The 23,459-nt window shown below is 42.2% G+C and overlaps 1 protein-coding gene and 1 pseudogene across 1 annotated transcript in view; both read right to left on the bottom strand.

Moving 5' to 3' along the window:
• Positions 1–8,076: 8,076 nt before the first annotated feature.
• Positions 8,077–13,827, bottom strand: LOC112069844 (inactive all-trans-retinol 13,14-reductase-like; annotated as a pseudogene).
• The window catches only part of LOC112069837 (MAGUK p55 subfamily member 2), a 39,292-nt gene continuing 29,393 nt past the window's right edge, over positions 13,561–23,459 (bottom strand). Inside the window, exons 12-13 of the mRNA XM_024137211.2 lie at positions 16,378–16,506; positions 13,561–15,310 (exon numbers count right to left, since the gene is read on the bottom strand). Of these exons, the coding sequence (XP_023992979.1) occupies positions 15,134–15,310; positions 16,378–16,506 (306 nt within the window). The 3' untranslated portion in view covers positions 13,561–15,133. The remainder of the gene's footprint in view (positions 15,311–16,377; positions 16,507–23,459) is intronic.

Below are 23,459 nucleotides of genomic sequence, written 5' to 3'. Positions count from 1 at the left end.
TYCTCCATGTATATCTCACTAGGTCAGGGTTTTTCAGCCTCCATATATCCRCTAGTTCTAATGTATCCATGATCTTCGGGATCTCCTTAAGTGCTTGAAGGGTGATAGTTTGTAGTGTGATTTCCTTTACGATCCATTGATGTACATAAAATGTACATATGGCTCATCATTATTTGGCCCATATAGATGAATTAGCCAGATCTGTTTTTGGTCCAATAGCTTATTAAAAATAATCCATCTTCCTTGCGGATCTGTTTGCACAGTTAACTTTGTATTAATTAGTATAATGACCCCTTTCTAGTTTCTTTGCCCATGACAAAAATATATTTCTCCCTCCCAGTCCTTTTTCTACCGAACCTAATCTATATTTGTAGAATGAGTTTCCTGTAAACAATAGATACATTTTTACCTGCAAAGAGAAATAATATATATTTTTTAATTATCTGCTAAGCCATTACAATTATAACTGGCTATACTTATTTCCCCACTTACCATAATGATACCCAAGTTTCAATTATACTTATCACAACCAAYGTTTGTAAACTTACCATTAAAAAGCACCATGATTTAATTTCAAGTTTCAAGTTCATCATACCCATTCTGCATTGCCATAAGTCTAACTTTATTTTAAGTCCACTTAGTCCACGGTTACATACAGCATGAATAAAAAAAGTCCATCATGGGCAAACATTTTTTTTGTAAAAAACAAATGAATCCATAATTGTACTTTGTAATGAGGTGCAAATGTGTATCRGGGACTACTTCAACAGGAGGTAGCTATCACTCACAGCCACCTTGTAATCTTCGAGTCCTTGAACATTTGGTTGTTTACATATAATTTATCGACCACTTGACGAACATTCTTCTTCTCTGCTCGGAGCCCTTTGAAATGGGGTACAGGGCACGTCAYCACTTCACTATTTCATGGGGAAATAGTTCATTAATAGAGAACGGGGTGTTCTTCAATTCCCTAACCTGTTGTAACAAGGCAATTTTCATTTTGTAATGTGCGTTAGTATAGCTGCGATCGGACGGGGCCTTCCCTATGAAAATCATTTGTTTCCACCTGTCATCTTGAGATTACGTTTCATGAACACCTTAACTTTTTCCTCCGTTGACTGATAGTTTCCGTTTTCATCCTCTTTTATTCCTATTATAACAATATTAGTCGTCTTACTTCTGCACTTTGAATTATTACAGACTATTTTCTACATTGTAGAATAATAGTGAAGACATCACAACTATGAAATAACACATATGGAATCATGTAGTAACCAAAAAAGTGTTACACAAATCAAAATGTATTTATATTCTTCAAAGTAGCCACCYTTTGCCTTGATGACAGCTTTGCACACTCTTGGCATTCTCTCAACCAGCTTAATGAGGTAGTTGTGWTTGTCCTTGCAGGTTTCTACTGAGGTGCAGGTGTTAACTTCACAAGATGCCGATACAAGACACGTTTCTCATTTTAGAGTAAGAGTCCCATTCCTGTTCACATTCATATCGGTCTAGGACACACACGCACAAACACACGCTGAAATAGACTTTGACCGTGACTTGTCATGAACTCCTACAGCAATGACAAATTCCCCATCCATTTACATTCTCTTCCCTTAGAATCTTCATCCCGTTGATCACATTTGGCATCAGCATCGTCTGCTGCATAGCCTTCTGTAAGTCCTTACACCGGGCCCGCGAGGTGCAACTGGACCGGGAGGAGAGACGAGACAGGCCCTCCATCTATGTCATTCCCTTCCCCGCAGTATCTTATGACAMYGAAGACATCCACAGGCCTCCTCGCTACAGCACCTCAGAGTTCTACAGCCCACCTCCTGCCTACAATGAGGTAATAGTCCATCCTRAACATGAGGTACAAATTGTACCRCACAKTAGGGTTTACAACTTTACAATGAATTTTTGTTCACATTTTTGGGGTAAAACACTGTAATGTATTGTAAATGTGTTTTAATCTCTATTCATCCACTTCTGATCGAATTGTGTCTAGGTGGAGATGAAGCCAGACTTTATCCACCCAGAGCTTCCTCCAGCCTACTCTGAGCTCTCCAWCACACCTGTTTCCCCCCTGCAACCTTACTCAGTGCCTCCTGAACCCCACTCCCAATCATAGGACCGTACCACCTTAGGAATCCCGTGAAGGGGAGGCCTGAGGCCACAGACTAAAGGATAAATAAAACAGGAAATGGCACATACTGTATCTGGAGTGGGGATCCTGAAGCTGGACATGTATACCACAGAGACTTGGTCCTTGGGAATGTGGAATGGGGACGTGAGGTGGAAAGTTTGGAGACCATAAGGAAAAGCAAGTGTTTGGACGTCTATGAAAGTGTGTACTTTAAAGCAAAAGTTGGGGACATGAGATCGAATGGGGTTGCGTAGTATCTATATCTACCAATCTGTACAACCCAGTGTGTAAATATTAAGAAATCTTTCACATTTTATTTTTCAAAGTGTTACTCAGAATAGTTTATTAATTTATGTATCAATGTCATGGACCTTGTGTGATATGGTTAATTATTTGAAYTATTTTGACATCGGGAATAAAGTCTGTTTTCATTTCAATGATCTGATCTGTCCTATATTGGCCATTTCTGATGCTGTAACACATCGTCCGTGCTCTTTGACTCTATAGGTTACATAACAGCCCTAACCAGGAAGCTGTTCTGTCAAACACTGGTAAGATATTGAACAGACAAACTGATAAAAATGTACTACGTGATGGACATGACAGGTTGTGGCATACCTCCSGGTTATAAATAATTTATTTCCTGTTACTCCAGTTGCCCAATCATATATTCTTACATGAATAGGAGCACGTCTTTGGCTGATGATGTGTAGTGTATGAAGGGACAGCAAAATGGTAACCCCTTCACTTAATGCCCCCTTGCCTATTTGTATTTATTATGGATCCCCATTAGCTTCTGCCAAGGCAGCAGCTACTCTTCCTGGGGTCCARACATATTAAAGCACTTACATTACATATAAAACAAAACATAAAACAGAACATCGAATAACATTATTACACCACTACATATCTACAAAACAAAATGCACTATACCACCATACAACAACATCGCAATGTATGTGTATGCATGTGTCTGTACCTTTTGTGTGTCTCTTCACAGTCCCCGTTGTTCCATAAGGTGTATTTAATTTTTTTTTTTTGCTGATTCTACTGCTTGCATCAGTTACCTGAAGTGGAATAGAGTTCCATGTAGTCATGACTCTATGTGGCACTGTGCGCCTCCCATAGTCTGTTCTGGACTTGGGGATGTGAAGAGACCTCTGGTGGCATGTCTTATGCATGGGTGTCCGAGCTTTGTGCAAGTATTTTAATTAGAGCTAGGGTCTTATTTTCCTGAATTTCCGCCTGACTGACGTGCCCAAAGTAAACTGAATTTTTCGCATATAAAGAAGCATTTTATCTAACAAAACGACCATTCATGTTGTAGCTGGGACCCTTGGGATTGCAAACAGAGGAAGATTTTCAAAAGTAAGTTGAAGATTGTTTATTTAATCGCTATTTGTGATTTTATGAAGCCTGTGCTGGTTGAAAAATATGTTGATATGGGGCGTCGTCCTCAAACAATCATATGGTATGCTTTCGCTGTAAAGCCTATTGTAAATCGGACAACGCAGTTAGATTAACAAGAATTTAAGCTTTTAAWTGATATATCATTTATTTTTGTTTGTTTCATATTATAGTTTCTTTTTATTTAGTTTAGTTTAGTCACATGATTTCTTAATTTGCAGTATGTTTGCCAGTCAGTTGGGCTGCCAGACTCAATTGCCATACTTTTTGCCTCATCCCTCTCAACCATACCATTTATCAATTACTCATCAATACAAGGGGATTTAACCATTTGTACAATCATTTTCTTAACGGGTGCTGGCTTATTAGTAACTGGAATAAGCAATTTTACAAATGTGTCAAGTGCAGCGTCTGGTTGCTCCTCATTACACACCACAGACCAGCAAATATTATTTACATCATCAACATATGAATCACTACAAAACGTATTGTATGAACTCTTATACACTATATTAGGCCCAGCCTTTGGAACTTTGGTTTTCCTAGATATGGCTGCTATATTGTGATCACTACATCCTAACGATTTGGATACTGCTTTAAAGCAAACATCTGCAGCATTAGTAAAGATGTGATCAATACATGTTGATGATTTAATTCCTGTGCTGTTTGTAAATACCTTGGTAGGTTGACTGAGACCCTGAACCAGGTTGCAGGCACTCGTTACAATTTTAAGTTTTTTCTTGAGTGGGCAGCTTGATGAGAGCCAGTCAATATTTAAATCACCCAGAAAATATACTGTTGATATCACATACATTATCAAGCATTTCACAAATATTATYCAGATACTGACTGTTAGCACTTGGTGKTCTATAGCAGCTTCCCACAAGAATGGGCTTYAGGTGAGGCAGATGAACCTGTAGCCATATTACTTCAAAAGTATTTCACATGAGATCGTCTTTAAGCTTTACAGGAATGTGGTTCTGAATACAGACTGTAACACCTCCACCTTTTGCATGTCTGTCTTTTCTGTAGATGTTATGTATTGCTACCACTGTATCATCAAAGGTATTATGTAAGTGAGTTTCAGAGATAGTCAGAATATGAACCTGTTATAAGAAAGTTATTGACTTCATGGACCTTGTTTCTCAGGCTGCTTATGTTAATATGGGCCATTTTTAGCACTTTTCTGGGTTGCTTGATTGTTTTTAATGCTTTTATCACGTTTCAGGTGTGACCCAGATGCAGACAGTGTCGAAGAAACAAAAGTTTATTTTGAATACAGGGGCAGGCAAGCGACAGGTCAAAGGCAAGCAGGGGTCAGTAATCCAGAGAAGGTGCAAAGGGTCCAGAACAGCAGGTAGTCTCAGGGTCAAGGCAGGCAGTGGTCAATAATCCAGTGAGGTGGGGCAAGGTATAGAACGGCAGGCGGGCTCAGGGTCAGGGCAAGCAGAAGGGTCAAAACCGGGCAGGACTAGAAAACAGGAGCAAGAAACAGACTGGAGCAGGGGAACAAACGCTGGTAGGTTTCACGAACAAAACGAACTGGCAACAGTCAAACAGAGAACACAGGTTTAAATACACAGGGGATAATGGGGAAGATGGGCGACACCTGGAGGGGGGTTGAGACAAGCACAAAGGCAGGTGAWACATATCAGGGTGTGACAGCTTTACTGGGAAGCTTATCAGAAGTAGACTTGCTCATTTGATTTATATTGGGGCTGAKAGTGCAGGGTGAGCTGCATACAGTGGTCTTCCTACTAGGGAACACCGCCTCAGTGCTAACAGTGTAACTCTGGTTCATAGGCTAATGATTACTGCATGCAATAGCTGTAAGATCAACAGGGCAATTAGGGGGACATAAATTACATTACTTACATTGTGTCTGACAACGCCTCTAGGATCATGGATATTTGATGCAGCATTATGATGAGGCATTGTCACAATGGCAGGGATTTGCTGAGCTGGTCTTGGATCATTGATAAGTCATTGTTTCAACACGGCCTTGAAATGCGTGGACAGAGTCCAGGAGCCAAGAGGATTTGGATGGACTCCGTCTATGACCGTAAACTATGATCAAAATGATGATGAACTATGATCAAAACAGATATATGGCCCATCTCTGTTATTCATTATCTAAGACTAGACCAGAGGTTGAGCAGTTGTTATTGAGATGCCTCAATGCTACTAACCCAACACTGTTTTGGGTCTCAAAATGTGTSATGTGTTACTTTATGGAACATCTTGAACAATACTAGCATTTTGCAAATATGACAGACTGGGTTCGAAACCTGGGTCTCTTGTGTGATTGTGGACTGTGTTAGCCCAATGAGCTAAAGCCTAGGCATTCACTTGGGGAACTAACACATGTCTTCAGGACAGGTCTCAGTGCAAAGTTACTCATCACGTGAGTGTGATTCATCAACTTTTATATAGTATAAAGTGCATTCGGAAAGTATTTAGACCCCTTGACTTTTTCCACATTTTGTTACATTACAGCCTTATTCTAACATGGATTAAATACAAAAATGTCCTCATCAATCTACAAACAATACCCCATAATGACAAAGCGCAAAACAGTTTTATAGAATTTTTTGCAATTGTGTTAAAAATAAAAAACAGAAATACTTTATTTACATAAGTATTCAGACGTTTTGAAACTTGAAATTGAGCTCAGGTGCATCCTGTTTCCATTGATCATCCTCGAGATGTTTCCACAACTTGATTGGAGTCCACCGTGGTAAATTCAATTGATTGGACATGATTTGGAAAGGCAAACACCTGTCTATATAAGGTCCCACAGTTGACAGTGCATGTCAGAGCAAAAACCAAGCCATGAGGTCGAAGGAATTGTCCGTAGAGCTATGAGACASGATTGTGTCCAGGCACAGATCTGGGGWAGGGTACCAAAGCATTTCTGCATGATTGATGGTCCCCAAGAAGTGGCCTCCATCATTCTTAAATGGAAGAAGTTTGGAACCACCAAGACTCTTCCTAGAGCTGGCCGCCCGGCCAAACTGAGCAATCGGGGAGAAGGGCTGGCCAGGGACGTGACCAAGAACCCAATGGTCACTCTGACAGAGTTATAGAGTTCCTCTGTGGAGATGGGAGAACCTCCCAGAGGGACAACCATCGCTGCAGCACTCCACCAATCAGGCCTTTATTGTAGAGTGGCCAGACGGAAGTCACTCCCCAGTAAAAGGCACATGACAGCCCGCTTGGAGTTTGCCAAAAGGCACCTAAAGACTCTCAGACCATGAGGAACAAGATTCTCTCTTCTGATGAAACCAAGATTGAACTCTTTGGCCTGAATGCCAAGTGTCACATCTGTAGGACGCTTGGTGAAACATGGTGGTGGCAGCATCATGCTGTGGGGATGTTTTTCAGCGGCAGGGACTGGGAGACTAGTCAGGATCAAGGGGAAGATGAACGGAGCAAAGTACAGAGTGATCCTTAATGAAAACCTGCTCCAGAGCRCTCAGGACCTCAGACTGGGGTGAAGGTTCACCTTCCAACAGGACAACGACCCTAAGCACATAGCCAAGACAACGCAGGAGTTTCTTCGGGACAAGTCTCTGAATGTCCTTGAATGGCCCAGCCAGAGCMCGGACTTGAACCCAATCGAAAATCTCTGGAGAGAAAAATAGCTATGCAGCGACACACCCCATCCAACCAGACAGAGCTTGAGATGATCTGCAGAGAAGAATGGRAGAAACTCCTCTGATACAGGTGTGTCAAGCTTGTAGCGTCATAACAAAGAAGACCCAAGGCTGTAGTTGCTGCTAAAGGTGCTTCGACAAAATGCCAAGCAAAGAGTCTGAAAACTTATGTAAATGTAATATTTCAGTTTTTTATTTTCAATAGCATAAAAGTCCAAAAATATCAGTTTTTGCTTTGTCATTATGGGGTATTGTGTGTAGATTGATGAGGGAAAACAACAATTTAATCCATTTTAGAATAAGGCTGTAACAGAATGTGGGAAAAGGGGTCTGAATACTTTCCGAATGCACTGTAATACTTGTTGTGAAGTGNAAAGTTCATACATATTCATCCTGGTCCCCCCGTGGGGAATGAACCCACAACCCTGGCGTTGCAAGCGCCATGCTCTACCAACTGAGCCACACGGGACCTTATGTAAATGTAATATTTGAAAACTTATGTAAATGTAATATTTCAGTTTTTTATTTTCAATAGCATAAAAATAAAGTCCCAAAATATCTGTTTTTGCTTTGTCATTATGGGGTATTGTGTGTAGATTGATGAGGGAAAACCAACAATTTAATCCATTTTAGAATAAGGCTGTAACAAAATGTGGGAAAAGGGGTCTGAATACTTTCCGAATGCACTGTAATACTTGTTGTGAAGTGTTTTAATGGCATGAGAGCTCAACGTCCAGTTCCCAGCACAGTGTTTGTACTGAGACGTGAGTTGCAGCGAGAGTGACTTATTTTCTCCTATCTGCATTTGAGTCGATAGAACAGACCAAGCTGAAACCTACCCGTTGGCTGGCTACAGTACTAGGTGCAAAAGTTACACTGTTACACTGTTGTTACACTGCTGTATTACAGTTACAGAATTACTTGGTTGCAATGGATTGTAACGAGTATCATTTGAAGATAATCTGGTTGAAACGACCCACAGTGGAGAGGACAAATGTAACAGACGTTCAGGGGGCAAAGTGCACCTTAAATGAGTTGTGTCTGTACTACAGAAGGACTTCAATGGAAACAAAGCATAAAAYAAAATCATGTTTCTGCCTGGTGTGATCTGACTAAAGAGTAGTAATCATTCACGACTGTGAGGAATCCAGTGATGTCATTTTTTTCTAACATTATTAAACAAGGCTAAGGAGATGGCAACATGTGACCATAACAGGTAATAAAGAAATACACWGTATTTTAATTCAATATAAGACAAAATGGCACTGTTACATGAAACTGATCGATAGGGTGAAGAAATGTGACATACTGTACACAGTAGCCTACACTATATTGGTTTATATAATGATTTTGACTTTGGTCAGTGCTGTGTCCAAATGGTTTCTCAGGCCTTGTTACGAGCCTTTTCACGAGTCTGCTTTTTGAGCTGTTTCTTCGGAGCTAGGAGGTCCATGTAGATAATACGGTCCAGAACTGTCGAGGCACACAGGATTCCTCCGTGAGGAGCACCAGCCATCCCGTTACAGAACACGTCCTGGCCTGGGGTTCAGAACAAGATAAAGGGTTTGCTGAAATGAAAACTACTGATGGTAAGTTTGTACAATGTGTAGAACCATCTAGCATAGACCAGAAACAGTATTATCTACAGTAGCACCTTAAAATGACTTTCAGTTCTTGCATATTATTCCACTGACTAACTCATACAACTGCCACAGTCAAGCATCACCTTGTGCCTTTGTGACAAATGTACTCAAATAAAACTMAAATACTACAACACTGAACAATTTCTTTCTCACCGGTGAGGTAGAATCCCTTGGTGGGCGTGGGGGCCGGGTTCTGGCCACCGTCTCCCGGCTGAAGCGGTCCAGGTTCTGTTCAGCCACATACAGCTCCCCACGCGGGGCGCCCAGGTAGTGCATGTTGGTCAGGGGTGTGGAAGCCTCCATATACACCACCTATAGGAACATAAGGTACCCAGTGAGCAAAATTGGTTGAAAGATGTTTTTTTTTCAACATCTTTCAACCAAAAATACATATTTTCAACATCTTGTGCTGGTAGGTACAGAGACAGCCAGCAGGTATGAGACATCATTACAATTGGATGACATTATTGCTTCAAATAAGTCTTGATTTCAAGCATAATGGGTGTGGTAACAAATTATAATGCCTCTTTGGATTGTTCAAAAAAACTCTACTCTACGGTATACATCAATAAATGGAATATGACAATGTATTTTGACCAGTTATGTTCAAATGACGCTATATTTTCAAAGTACCTTATCCCTGAGCTGAGGGAAGACAACCATGCTCAGTCTAGGAGCTCCTTGGCCATGCTCATCTTCAGGTCTTTGTAATCGGACCCTCTCTTGTTTAGCTTGGTATCTTTCCAGTCCTCAAACTACTCAAACTTGGCCGTGGTCAACAGAGTCATACAGGACTTCCCTGTCGGGAGGTGGAGAGAGAGTCTTAGAACACAATCATTGGAACTATTAAAACTGCATCATTAATATCTCAAACTATCTGCCTTTTTTTGTATGAAAATAGACCTCCAGCAGCATTGAAGTACTGATCATCACTCATCTCACATTTTTTATTTGATTTACTGTGCTTTACTCTGTCTTTTCAGACTTTCTGTGGGTGTGATGGGTGCTCTATGGATTCAAATACAGTGTTATATTCGATATAGGAATCATTTTACTGTTAGTCTGCAACTGTTGTTTACGATGCATGTCACACATTGAATGTGATTGATTGATTTATTATTGGTGCAGGTGTGTGTTGTTGAGGCAGCTACCTAGATGCCGGCTCCTGGAGGTGGGGTCTTTGGCAGAGGGGGAATGAATGAACATCATGGGGATGTTCCCCACCACCTCCTCTCGGCTCAGAGAGCTGTAGCGCTCCATCCTAAAATCAAAACATTACACGTACGCTTAAATAATGTGATTTAGAAATAAAGGCATGTAATACTGTGGTTAGGCCCTCAAAGTATAAGGAACCTCAGCTGCAGTTAATTTAATTTAGTTTTCTCTGCTCATAGAGGAGTAAGTAATTAAGGCCTAGTGCACAAATTTGTTGTGGACACTTTTTTATTTATTTTATTTGTATATTAATAATTATTTTATTATGATTTATCAGGGGATGCTGCAGCACCCTCAGTACCCCTACTTCCTGTGGCTATGGGTGTCGCACTTTTCCACCATCCCTAGCAAACACAGCTCATAAAACGAATTGCGTTCTAAACTGAAGATCATGATTAGTTGATTATTGGAGTCAGGTGTGTTTGCTGGGGCTGGGGAAAAAGTGTGATACCAATCAGAGGTCATAGACCACGTTGGATCGAAATCTAAATCTAGAATCGGCTTCCTATTTCGCAACAAAGAGTCCTTCACTCATGCTGCCAAACATACCCTCGTAAAACTGACTATCCTGCCAATCCTTGACTTCGGCGATGTCATTTACAAAATAGCCTCCAACACTCTACTAAGCAAATATGTTGTAGTCTATCACAGTGCCTTCCGTTTTGTCACCAAAGCCCCATATACTACCCACCACTGCGACATGTATGCTCTCGTTGGCTGGCTCTTGCTTCATATTCATTGCCAAACCCACTGGCTCCAGGTCATCTGTAAGTCTTTGCTAGGTAAAGCCCCRCCTTATCTCAGCTCACTGGTCACCATAGCAGCACCCACCCATAGCACACACTCCAGCAGGTATATTTCACTGGTCATCCCCAAAGCCAACTCCTCCATTGGCCGCCTTTCCTTCCAGTTCTCTGCTGCCAATGACTGGAACGAATTGCAAAAATCCCTGAAGCTGGAGTCTTATATCTCCCTCACTGACTTTAAGCATCAGCTGTCAGAGCTGCTTACCGATCATTGCACCTGTACACAGCCCATCTATAACCAGCCCACCCATCTACCTCATCCCCATACTGTTATTTATTTATTTGCTCCTTTGCACCCCAGTATCTCTACTTGCACATTCATCATCTTCTATCACTCCATTGTTTAATTGCTAAATTGTCATTATTTCGCCAATATGGCCTATTTATTGCCTTCCCTCCCTAATCTTACTACATTTGCACACACTGTATATAGATTTTTCTATTGTGTTATTGACTGTACGTTTGTTTATCCCATGTGTAACTCTGTGTTGTTTGTGTCGCACTGCTTCGCTTTATCTTGGCCAGGTCGCAGTTGTAAATGAGAACTTGTTCTCAACTGGCCTACCTGGTTAAATAAAGGTGAAATAAATAAAAATWAAATTAAATAGACCAACAACTCACTTTGCAATGAGTCTAATGTTGCGCCAAAGACTCCCATAGAAGACGATCAACAGTAAGCATATCTAATAGTAAAATGARTCATTGCTKTAGTGCTTTCCCCCCTGAACTAGATACTGACCATACGCGGAGCCCTCCTCATTCAGAAGGACCCTCTGTACAGGGGCTCTGACCAGCACAGCGCCACCTGCCTTCCGGATGACTGGGATGATGTGGAAGGCGATCTCACTGGCCCCTCCAATGGGGTAGTAGGCTCCCCTCTTATAGTGCTGCAGCAGTAGATTATTCATTCGGAAACTGGATTCCTTAGGGGGAACACCTGTCAGCAGGGGAAACAGAGTCAGGGACATCCAGTTAAAGTTCAATTTCACAATAGAGCAGGGGTCCCCAACCTTTTTCCCACAGGGACCCCTATTTCACATTTGAAAATGTCAGGGCCCCCAAACCACTGCATTTAAGAACATGCAGAGAGGGACAAACATAACCACATGCTCTACATTCAAGAAGGACAGAAGAGCACTCAATTGTATGTTCTAGGACTAGGTTGTAAACCAGCAAGATTGTGTCAGTTCAGTTTGGAAAATGGTTGCCCAATAAAAAACGTATTGGAATTCACCCTGCGAGTGGATGTGTTTAGGGACTGACCATAGAGAGGTATGCGGAGAGGGCGTGTAGGTCTTTGTTCTTGGTCAGAGTGGCCATCTTCTCTGTGTGTTTGGTAATGGAGATGCGCTCTAATAGGCCGGTCCAAGCCAGGAAGTGTACCAGCCACACGGGCATCATCTTGAGGCCAGCCAGGAGATTTGATACGACGAGCTGCCTTCTGCAGCATGGGGAGACATGAGAGGGGTTATGATCACACATGCACACACATACGCACGCACACACACGCACGCACGCACGCACACACACACACACATCACCTTCATATACTTGAAATATTAATTCAAGGCCTCCACATCATCAGGAAACTGCCTCTTCAGGCTCTCTGCCATCTCCGTCTTCCCAGAGAGGATGTGGTAGTCCCTGCGGCCTTCACTCTGACCTAGTGTCAAAGTGCTGCTCCGTACTGGAGAACTGGATCTGGCCCTCACTGATCTGGTCCAGGTAGTGGATCCCTGACAGAGGGAGGGGGTTGAGGTGGTGAGAGAATATTTGCTGGATAATTTGTGTATGTATTAGAAGCTTATCCTACTTAATGATCCTCCCTTATGATTGTGCCTAAATAAATAAAAAATAAAGACCGCTTGCCATTAGGTTTTGCTTAATCTCTGCAACCCTGAACAAACTCTTGCTGGCCTCTGGCCGTCTGTCACCACTCACCAGAGACTAGTTTTCGCTTTGTAAGTCCTCAAACAAGTTCTGCTTTTTCACTGAGATTAACACACAAGAATAACCTTACCAGACCCAACAACTTGAGTACATACACATTAAGGCCTTATCCGTCACGTCCTGAAGGGAACACCTACGTTTGTTGGAGCTGTTTTTAGTATTGTGTTTGTTGGTTGGTAGATGGCGGAAAGTCCTGAGGTGGAAAATAACCTAAAAATAACGGACCTTCTCTGACCTACAGAGGCAAAGAGATTCCCTGTCTGTTGCGGAAGAGACTGAAGGTTGAAGCAGTGGGGGAACTGAGGGATGGAAAGAAAGAAGTTTAGATAAATAAATGTTCTAAAACACACACCATTGGTGATTTGGCCTTTGGGGATGAGGAGTGACAGTGGGCAGGGCTCTTAGAAACACAGGGGAACTGTTTCTATCAATAGTATCTGATGAGGCATCGATCATCTAATATTTTACGCAAGTTTAATTGAAAATCAGTTCTTTGGAACCATCCATTCTTTTTAGTGACCGTGGAAAATGGAGTTAGATGAGGTCATTATGACTTGGAATGCATATCATCCTGATAGGCCTACCAATAGTAAGTTATCATGGGCTTGGCCACCACATTTGTTCTTAACACTGGAAATCCCTTGCACATGGGCCTGTTGTTTCCTAAACCCCCTGATATATGTAGCTTTACTGGGAGGCTATTTGATCCTTCCATGGAATCAGACGTCAATTTGGTCTCATTGATTTTATACGTTTAATTGTGGACATCATCAAATGTACAGTTCMTTTTCCTATAAACAACACACCGTCACTGTAGCTGGCGTGCGCCTCTAGTCTACTGTATATCTACATTCACAGTCTGTCATTTACAGTACGTCTAGAAAATGTGACTGATACACAGTCAAATACACACGCTTCTTGAAATCGTTCAATCCTGGATTCATCTAATTGAAATCTCCAAACTCATATTCTAGGTATTTGAAAATGCCATGGATACATGTGAGCATCGTGGAATGCAGAAACCATACTAAAAGGAAGAAACTATGACTTGTGTYATTGTTGTGTGTCGTTCCTCTGGAGTTTCCAGGGTCGTGTTCATTAGGGCACATTCTAGCGAAATGTTTCGCAACAGAAAACGAAAACAAGCTATCCAATACAGTACAGAGTACATCCTCAGTCTGTTTTCTTCTGTTTCGTGTCTAGTGAATACCACCCCAAACCAATTATCACCAAACTTCCCGAAGCCTGGGGTACATCGATTTCAACTGGCCCAATAGACATGCTGGACCACTACATCACAAGATCCTCTGTTACGAAAGTGGAATAAAAAGGTCTGCCAGGTTTGACATGTAAACAGCAAGGTACCCATCAAGCAAAATTCTGGAGCCGTTACCTTGTCAAACTGGTGTGTATTGTACTGTACAGCAGACCTGGGAATAGTATTTTTATGAAATAAAAGAGAAAGAAGGCTTTTGACACGTCAAAAACAAATAATAAAAAAGTGCCTGTGTAGTCAACATAAATAAAGGTTGTACTTATTACAGTCTATCTATCGTACACGTCTCTCTATGTATCTACATGCTATCTTCAAACGATTTGAATGTTTTATGTTCACACCTCAGTCTCTTGCCTTTTTTGAAATGATAGAAAAAAGAAATACCCAACAGTAGGTGTCAAAAAGGGTTTCAACTTGAACTCCTCATACAAGAAAATAGAATGTGGTAATAAAAATAGAATTTGGGGAATAAGACAGCTGGCTCTCTTTGAGTGAGTGAGTGAGTGAGTGAGTGAGTGAGTGAGTGAGTGAGTGAGAGAGAGAGAGAGAGAGAGAGAGAGTGTGTGTGTCAGACCTGTAGTCAAGACATAAGTAGTAGAAGGCCATCTACCACTGTTTTGATGCAAGATAATCTATTTAATATACTGAATGACCATTTAATGATTCATGTAAACATAGACGAACTACTGCTGACCTAAAGAATCAATGTAGCGAACATGATTATGGTAAAGACACTCTGCAACCACAGGAATGCACACACACACAGACGCACACACAGACGCACAAACACACACACACACACCAGAATCACATAATGCCCAAACAAGAAAATCCTTGACGTTTTGTCGACAAATTTCCAAAACCAATATGTACACAGCAAAAAGAATGCTGTCAGTTCAGTCTTATGTATGGGGTCCAAAGGTCAGCGGTCCAGAGGTCACTGTGATGATGAGCCAGACAGTATCATCGGATGTCTTGTGTTGACGAATGAGAGAACATTCGTGTTCAACACCACCCTCTTGTCCTTCTGTCTCCCACTAGAAGACCCAGGTGACTGGGACCCACTGCTGGGTAGCAGAGACCTTCTCCAGAGCTGCCTTCAGGTTCCTGTAGCTCTCGTCCAGGTTGTCGTTGACGATGGTGAGGTCAAAGTAGTGTCCGTAGGCCGTCTGGATGCGGGTGCTCTCGTCCACTGTTCTCTTTAGCTCTGAGTCCTACAGAGAACAAAGACGGTGGTTGTTAGAACTTAAGAGTAACAGGAAGGGAAGAGGCCCTGCACAAGCTAGTTAGTTATGTTTATGAGGCGTTAATAGCTACGAACCTGGAGGTTCAGACATGTAGCTATTGAGCAACGTTAGGGCGTTTCAGCAAGTTGTGACCTTGGGTCTAAAGCATAGTTCTACCTGAACTAGTCATGTTCACTGTTGCTATTTGAATATATAAATGATAGAATAACACTATTGTACCCAGATAAAGTCAGAATACATCCTCAAACACATCAAGAAATGTATTATGATCATCAGACAAATTACTGTCGTCACTGAACAACGATGTGACATCGTTTACTTTGAGATTTCTGACAGTGTTGTCGGCAAAGACACGTCCTGATTCGTCCGTCTGTATTTGTTCAGGCTTGTGATTGGATAGCTCCAGGTTCAAATAGGTTTATGCAGTTCGAACTTTCTAGTTTTGACTTTTTTTTCACACTTTTACTTTTTCAAAAATCGAACTTCACAGACGTACAGTATAAAGAACCATCTGAATATCTATTAAATGTGGCTCACTCATTTTTGACCAAAAAAAATCAGTTGTGTGAAGTTGGATGGATGTCCTTTAGGTGGTGGACCATTCTTGATACACACGGGAAACAGCGTGAAAAACCCAGCAGCATTGCAGTTCTTGACACAAACCGATGTGCCTGGCACCTACTACCATACCCCGTTCAAAGGCACTTAAATGTTTTGTCTTTCCCATTCACCCTCTGAATGGCACACATACACAATCTATGTCTCAATTGTCTCAAGGCTTAAAAATCCTTCTTTAACTTCATCTACACTGATTGATGTGGATTTAACAGGTGACGTCAATAAGGGATCATAGCTTTCACCTGGACAGACTATGCCATGGAAAGAGCAGGTGTCCTTAATGTTTTGTATACTCAGTGTATAATGGCTAAACAAAGTGAGGCATGTTGGTCTTCCTGAATGAAAGACATAGCCAGTAGTTGTCATTGATTTTTTCCGTTCAGTCATTATCCGCTTGGCTTCACCCTGGTGCTTACCGTCAGCTGCTTGGTGACGACTCCAGTCTCGATGGCCGACTGGTTCATGGCCTTGAGGACCTCGAAATCAGGGGCCTCGATGAACACCACGTAAGGCAGGAACTCAGACGTCCGCAGTACCTTCAAGGCCTGGAAGTAGTGCAAGGAATACAATGTCTGGAAGAGGTACCAATGTCTATAGCTGTTAGAACCCTGTATTCACCCATATAGGGCTCCAGATTGTGGTGTGTGAGGTCACAAAGTGGCCAATCGCTGCTACCTGAGGATTGGCGTCCAGTACACAGATGCGACCGGCCTCCGCCACCTCATGGATGGAGTCCATCTTGGTGCCGTAGAGATTGCCGTCGTACTCGCCATGCTCCAGGTAGCGACCGTTCTTGATGTCTGCCTCCATCTTGCTCCGCGAGGTGAAGGCATACATCTGGCCTTCCCGCTCCCCTGACTTTGGCTTTCTGGAGGTGTCTGGAGGAGGCAAGAATATTATCTACATTTGAGTTATTTAGCAGACAATCTTATCCAGAGCGACTTGCTGGAAACTGTTTCAACAATCACTAGTTACTGTGAAGGTGTCCTAACACAATGGATTCAATCCAAATTCCAAAGAACATTCTTGGATTGTTAGAACGGCTAGCTTTAGCATGTTAGCATTTTTTGTTGTTGTTAATTAGTTGGAAGGTTAGCGTTAGCAACACTCACGGGGGATGGTGGTGCCGTAGTGTTGTGGGTCAGACAGCAGCAGTTTGTTCTTCAGGCTGCGTCGGCCCACTCCCAAAGCACCAATCAGAACCAACGTCTTCCTGCGGAACGGAGGCACCTTGGCAACATCCTCATAGATCAGTAACTCATGCCTGTCAAACTCTAAGAGATCGAGAAATAGAGAGAGAGAGAGAGAGAGGGTGAATAAAAACAATGACAGATAAAGACAGAGAGATACAGTGACAAATGGATAGCTTTATTTATTTGTCAACCTTTCAATGTAACTTACAGAAATTCTCAGAATTCAAAAAATTCCCACCTGCATTCTTAGTGGTTAGATACATCATCTTTTTCTTCTTGTTCTTTCCCGCCACTCCAGTACAAAGGTTTCCTGTCACAATAACACACATGTAAACCATGATGATCCCATACAAACAGAGGATCATGACACACACACACAACACACAGCACACACACACACACACACACACACACACACACACCACACACACACACACACACACACACACACACACACACACACACACACACACACACACACACACACACACACACACACACACACACACACACACACACACACCAAATTCTATTTATTACCACATTCTATTTTCTGGTATGATTGCGTTCAAGTTGGAACACTTTTGACACCTACTGTTGGGCATTTCTTTTTCTATCATTTCAAAAAGGCAAGACACTAAGGTGTGATATAAAAACATACAAATAATTTGAAGGTAGCATGTAGATGCATGAGAGATGTGTATGACAGATGGACTGTAGTACAACTTTATTTATGTAACGAAACAGATATTCTTCTATAGTTTTTGACGTGTCAAAAGCCTTCTTTCTCTTTTATTCATAAAATACTATTCCCAGGTCTGCTGTACAGTACAATACACACCAGTTTGACAAGGTAACGGCTCCAGAATTTTGCTTGATGGGTACCTTGCTTTTACATGTCAACCTGGCAGACCTTTTTATTCCACTTCGTAACAGAGGATCTTGTGATGTAGTGGTCCAGCATGTCTATTGGGCCATTGAAATCGATGTACCCCAGGCTTCGGAAGTTTGTGATAATTGGTTTGGGTGGTATTCACTAGACACGAACAGAAGAAACAGACTAGGATGTACTCTGTACTGATTGGATAGCTTGTTTTCGTTTTCTTTGCGAAACATTTCGCTAGAATGTGCCCTAATGAACACACCCTGGAAACTCCAGAGGAACGACACACAACAATAACACAAGTCATAGTTCTTCCTTTTAGTATGGTTTCTGCATTCCACGATGCTCACATGTATCCATGGCATTTTCAAATACTAGATATAGTTTGGAGATTTCAATTAGATGAATCCAGGATTGAACGATTTCAAGAAGCGTGTGTATTTGACTGTGTATCAGTCACATTTTCTAGACGTACTGTAAATGACAGACTGTGAATGTAGAATATACAGTAGACTAGAGGCGCACGCCAGCACAGTGACGGTGTGTTGTTTATAGGAAAAGAACTGTACATTTGATGATGTCCACAATTAAACGTATAAAATCAATGAGACCAAATTGACGTCTGATTCCATGGAAGGATCAAATAGCCTCCAGTAAAGCTACATATATCAGGGGTTTAGGAAACAACAGGCCCATGTGCAAGGGATTTCAGTGTTAAGAACAAATGTGGTGGCCAAGCCCATGATAACTTACTATTGGTAGGCCTATCAGGATGATATGCATTCCAAGTCATAATGACCTCATCTAACTCCATTTTCCACGGTCACTAAAAAGAATGGATGGTTCCAAAGAACTGATTTTCAATTAAACTTGCGTAAAATATTAGAGATCGATGCCTCATCAGATACTATATGTAAGAACAGTTCCCCTTGTTTTCTAAGAGCCCTGCCCACTGTCATCCTCATCCCCAAAGGCCAAATCACAATGGTGTGTGTTTTAGAACATTTATTTATCTAAACTTCTTTCTTTCCATCCCTCAGTTCCCCCACTGCTTCAACCTTCAGTCTCTTCCGCAACAGACAGGGAATCTCTTTGCCTCTTAGGTCAGAGAAGGTCCGTTATTTTTAGGTTATTTTCCACCTCAGGACTTTCCGCCATCTACCAACCAACAAACACAATACTAAAAACAGCTCCAACAAACGTAGGTGTTCCCTTCAGGACGTGACGGATAAGGCTAATGTGTTGTACTCAAGTTGTTGGGTCTGGTAAGTTATTCTTGTGTGTTAATCTCAGTGAAAAAGCAGAACTTGTTTGAGGACTTACAAAGCGAAAACTAGTCTCTGGTGAGTTGTGACAGACGGCCAGAGGCCAGCAAGAGTTTGTTCAGGGTTGCAGAGATTAAGCAAACCTAATGGCAAGCGGTCTTTATTTTTTATTTATTTAGGCACAATCAAAGGGAGGATCATTAAGTAGGATAAGCTCTAATACATACAAAATTATCCAGCAAATATTCTCTCACCACCTCAACCCCCTCCTCTGTCAGGGATCCACTACCTGGACCAGATCAGTGAGGGCCAGATCCAGTTCTCCAGTACGGAGCAGCACTTTGACACTAGGTCAGAGTGAAGGCCGCAGGGACTACCACATCCTCTCTGGGAAGACGGAGATGGCAGAGAGCCTGAAGAGGCAGTTTCCTGATGATGTGGAGGCTTGAATTAATATTTCAAGTAATGAAGGTGATGTGTGTGTGTGTGTGCGTGCGTGCGTGCGTGTGTGTGCGTGCGTATGTGTGTGCATGTGTGATCATAACCCCTCTCATGTCTCCCATGCTGCAGAAGGCAGCTCGTCGTATCAAATCTCCTGGCTGGCCTCAAGATGATGCCCGTGGGCTGGTACACTTCCTGGCTTGGACCGGCCTATTAGAGCGCATCTCCATTACCACACACAGAGAGATGGCCACTCTGACAAGAACAAAGACCTACACGCCCTCTCCGACTACCTCTCTATGGTCAGTCCCTAACACATCCACTCGCAGGGTGAATTCCAATACGTTTTTTATTGGCAACCATTTTCCAAACTGAACTGACACAATCTTGCTGGTTTACAACCTAGGCTAGAACATACAATTGAGTGCTCTTCTGTCTTCTTTGAATGTAGAGCATGTGGTTATGTTTGTCCCTCTCTGCATGTTCTTAAATGCAGTGGTTTGGGGCCCTGACATTTTCAAATGTGAAATAGGGGTCCCTGTGGGAAAAGGTTGGGGACCCCTGCTCTATTGTGAAATTGAACTTTAACTGGTCCCTGACCTGTTTCCCCTGCTGACAGGTGTCCCCTAAGGAATCCAGTTTCCGAAATGAATAATCTACTGCTGCAGCACTATAAGAGGGAGCCTACTACCCCATTGGAGGGGCCCGAGTGAGATCGCCTTCCACATCATCCCAGTCATCCGGAGGCAGGTGGCGCTGTGCTGGTCAGAGCCCCTGTACAGAGGGTCCTTCTGAATGAGGAGGGCTCCGCGTATGGTCAGTATCTAGTTCAGGGGGGAAAGCACTACAGCAATGATTCATTTACTATTAGATATGCTTACTGTTGATCGTCTTCTATGGGAGTCTTTGGCGCAACATTAGACTCATTGCAAAGTGGTTGTTGGTCTATTTAATTTTATTTTTATTTATTTCACCTTTATTTAACCAGGTAGGCCAGTTGAGAACAAGTTCTCATTTACAACTGCGACCTGGCCAAGATAAAGCAAGCAGTGCGACACAAACAACACAGAGTTACACATGGGATAACAAAACGTACAGTCAATAACACAATAGAAAAATCTATATACAGTGTGTGCAAATGTAGTAAGATTAGAGGGAAGGCAATAAATAGGCCATATTGGCGAAATAATGACAAAATTAGCAATTAAACAATGGAGTGATAGAAGATGATGAATGTGCAAGTAGAGATACTGGGGTGCAAAGGAGCAAATAAATAAATAACAGTATGGGATGAGGTAGATGGGTGGGCTGGTTATAGATGGGCTGTTGTACAGGGCAATGATCGGTAAGCAGCTCTGACAGCTGATGCTTAAAGTCAGTGAGGGAGAATAAGACTCCAGCTTCAGGGATTTTTGCATTCGTTCCAGTCATTGGCAGCAGAGAACTGGAAGAAAGGCGGCCAATGGAGGAGTTGGCTTTGGGATGACCAGTGAAATATACCTGCTGGAGTGTGTGTATGGGTGGGTGCTGCTATGGTGACCAGTGAGCTGAGATAAGGTGGGGCTTTACTAGCAAAGACTTACAGATGACCTGGAGCCAGTGGGTTTTGGCAATGAATATGAAGCAAGAGCCAGCCAACGAGAGCATACATGTCGCAGGTGGGTAGTATATGGGCTTTGGTGACAAAACGGAGGCACTGTGATAGACTACAACATATTTGCTTAGTAGAGTGTTGGAGGGTATTTTGTAAATGACATCGCCGAAGTCAAGGTGGCAGGAAGTCAGTTTTACGAGGGTATGTTTGGCAGCATGAGTGAAGGACTCTTTGTTTGCGAAATAGGAAGCCGTTCTAGATTTAGATTTCGATCCAACGTGGTCTTATGACCTCTGATTGGTATCACACTTTTTCCCAGCCCAGCAAACACACCTGACCAATAATCAACTAATCATGATCTTCAGTTTAGAACGCAATTCGTTTTATGAGCTGTGTTTGCTAGGGATGGTGGAAAAGTGCGACACCATAGCCACAGGAAGTAGGGTACTGAGGTGCTGCAGCATCCCCTGATAATCATAATAAAATAATTATTAATACAATAAAATAATAAAAAAAAGTGTCCACAACAATTTGGCACTAGGCCTTAATTACTTACTCCTCTATGAGCAGAGAAACTAAATTAAATAACTGCAGCTGAGGTTCCTTATACTTTGAGGGCCTAACACAGTATTACATGCCTATTTCTAATCACATTATTTAAGCGTACGTGGTAATGTTTTGATTTAGGATGGAGCGCTACAGCTCTCTGAGCCGAGAGGAGGTGGTGGGGAACATCCCATGATGTTCATTCATTCCCCTCTGCCAAAGACCCCCCTCAGGAGCCGGCATCTAGTAGCTGCCTCAACAACACACACCTGACCCATAATAAATCAATCACATCACATTCAATGTGACATGCATCGTAAACAACAGTTGCAGACTACAGTAAAAATGATTCCTATATCGAATATAACACTGTATTGAATCCATAGAGCACCCATCACACCCACAGAAAGTCTGAAAAGACAGAGTAAAGCACAGTAAATCAAATAAAAAATGTGAGATGAGTGATGATCAGTACTTCAATGCTGCTGAGGTCTATTTCATACAAAAAAAGGCAGATAGTTTGAGATATTTAATGATGCAGTTTTAATAGTTCCAATGATTGTGTTCTAAGACTCTCTCTCCACCTCCCGACAGGGAAGTCCTGTATGACTCTGTTGACCACGGCCAAGTTTGAGTGTGTGAGGACTGGAAAGATACCAAGTCAAACAAGAGAGGGTCCGATTACAAAGACCTGAAGATGAGCATGGCCAAGGAGCTCTAGACTGAGCATGGTTGTCTTCCCTCAGCTCAGGGATAAGGTACTTTGAAATATAGCGTCATTTGAACTAACTGGTCAAAATACATTGTCATATTCCATTTATTGATGTATACCGTAGAGTAGAGTTTTTTTTGAACAATCCAAAGAGGCATTATAATTTGTTAACACACCCATTATGCTTGAAATCAAGACTTATTTGAAGCAATAATGTCATCCAATTGTATGATGTCTCATACCTGCTGGCTGTCTCTGTACCTACCAGCACAAGATGTTGAAAATATGTATTTTTGGTTGAAAGATGTTGAAAAAAAAACATCTTTCAACAATTTTGCTCACTGGTACCTTATGTTCCTATAGGTGGTGATATGGAGGCTTCCACACCCTGACCAACATGCACACCTGGGCGCCCCGTGGGGAGCTGTATGTGGCTGAACAGAACCTGGACCCTTCAGCGGGGACGGTGGCCAGAACCCGGCCCCACCCCACCAAGGGATTCTACCTCACCGGTGAGAAAGAAATTGTTACGTGTTGTAGTATTTAGTTTTATTTGAGTACATTTGTCACAAAGGCACAAGTGATGCTTGACTGTGGCAGTGTATGAGTTAGTCAGTGGAATAATATGCAAGAACTGAAAGTCATTTTAAGGTGCTACTGTAGATAATACTGTTTCTGGTCTATGCTAGATGGTTTCTACACATTGTACAAACTTACCATCAGTTTTCATTTCAGCAAACCCTTTGTCTTGTTCTGAACCCCAGCCAGGACGTGTTCTGTAACGGATGGCTGGTGCTCCTCAGGAGGAATCCTGTGTGCTCGACAGTTCTGGACCCGTATTATCTACATGGACCTCTAGCTCGA

The sequence above is a fragment of the Salvelinus sp. IW2-2015 genome, unplaced genomic scaffold, assembly GCF_002910315.2.
Source record: "Salvelinus sp. IW2-2015 unplaced genomic scaffold, ASM291031v2 Un_scaffold1131, whole genome shotgun sequence".
NCBI lineage: Eukaryota > Metazoa > Chordata > Actinopteri > Salmoniformes > Salmonidae > Salvelinus > Salvelinus sp. IW2-2015.
The sequence above is the reverse complement of the archived record's forward strand: the minus strand, read 5'-3'. Positions and strand labels throughout refer to the sequence as shown.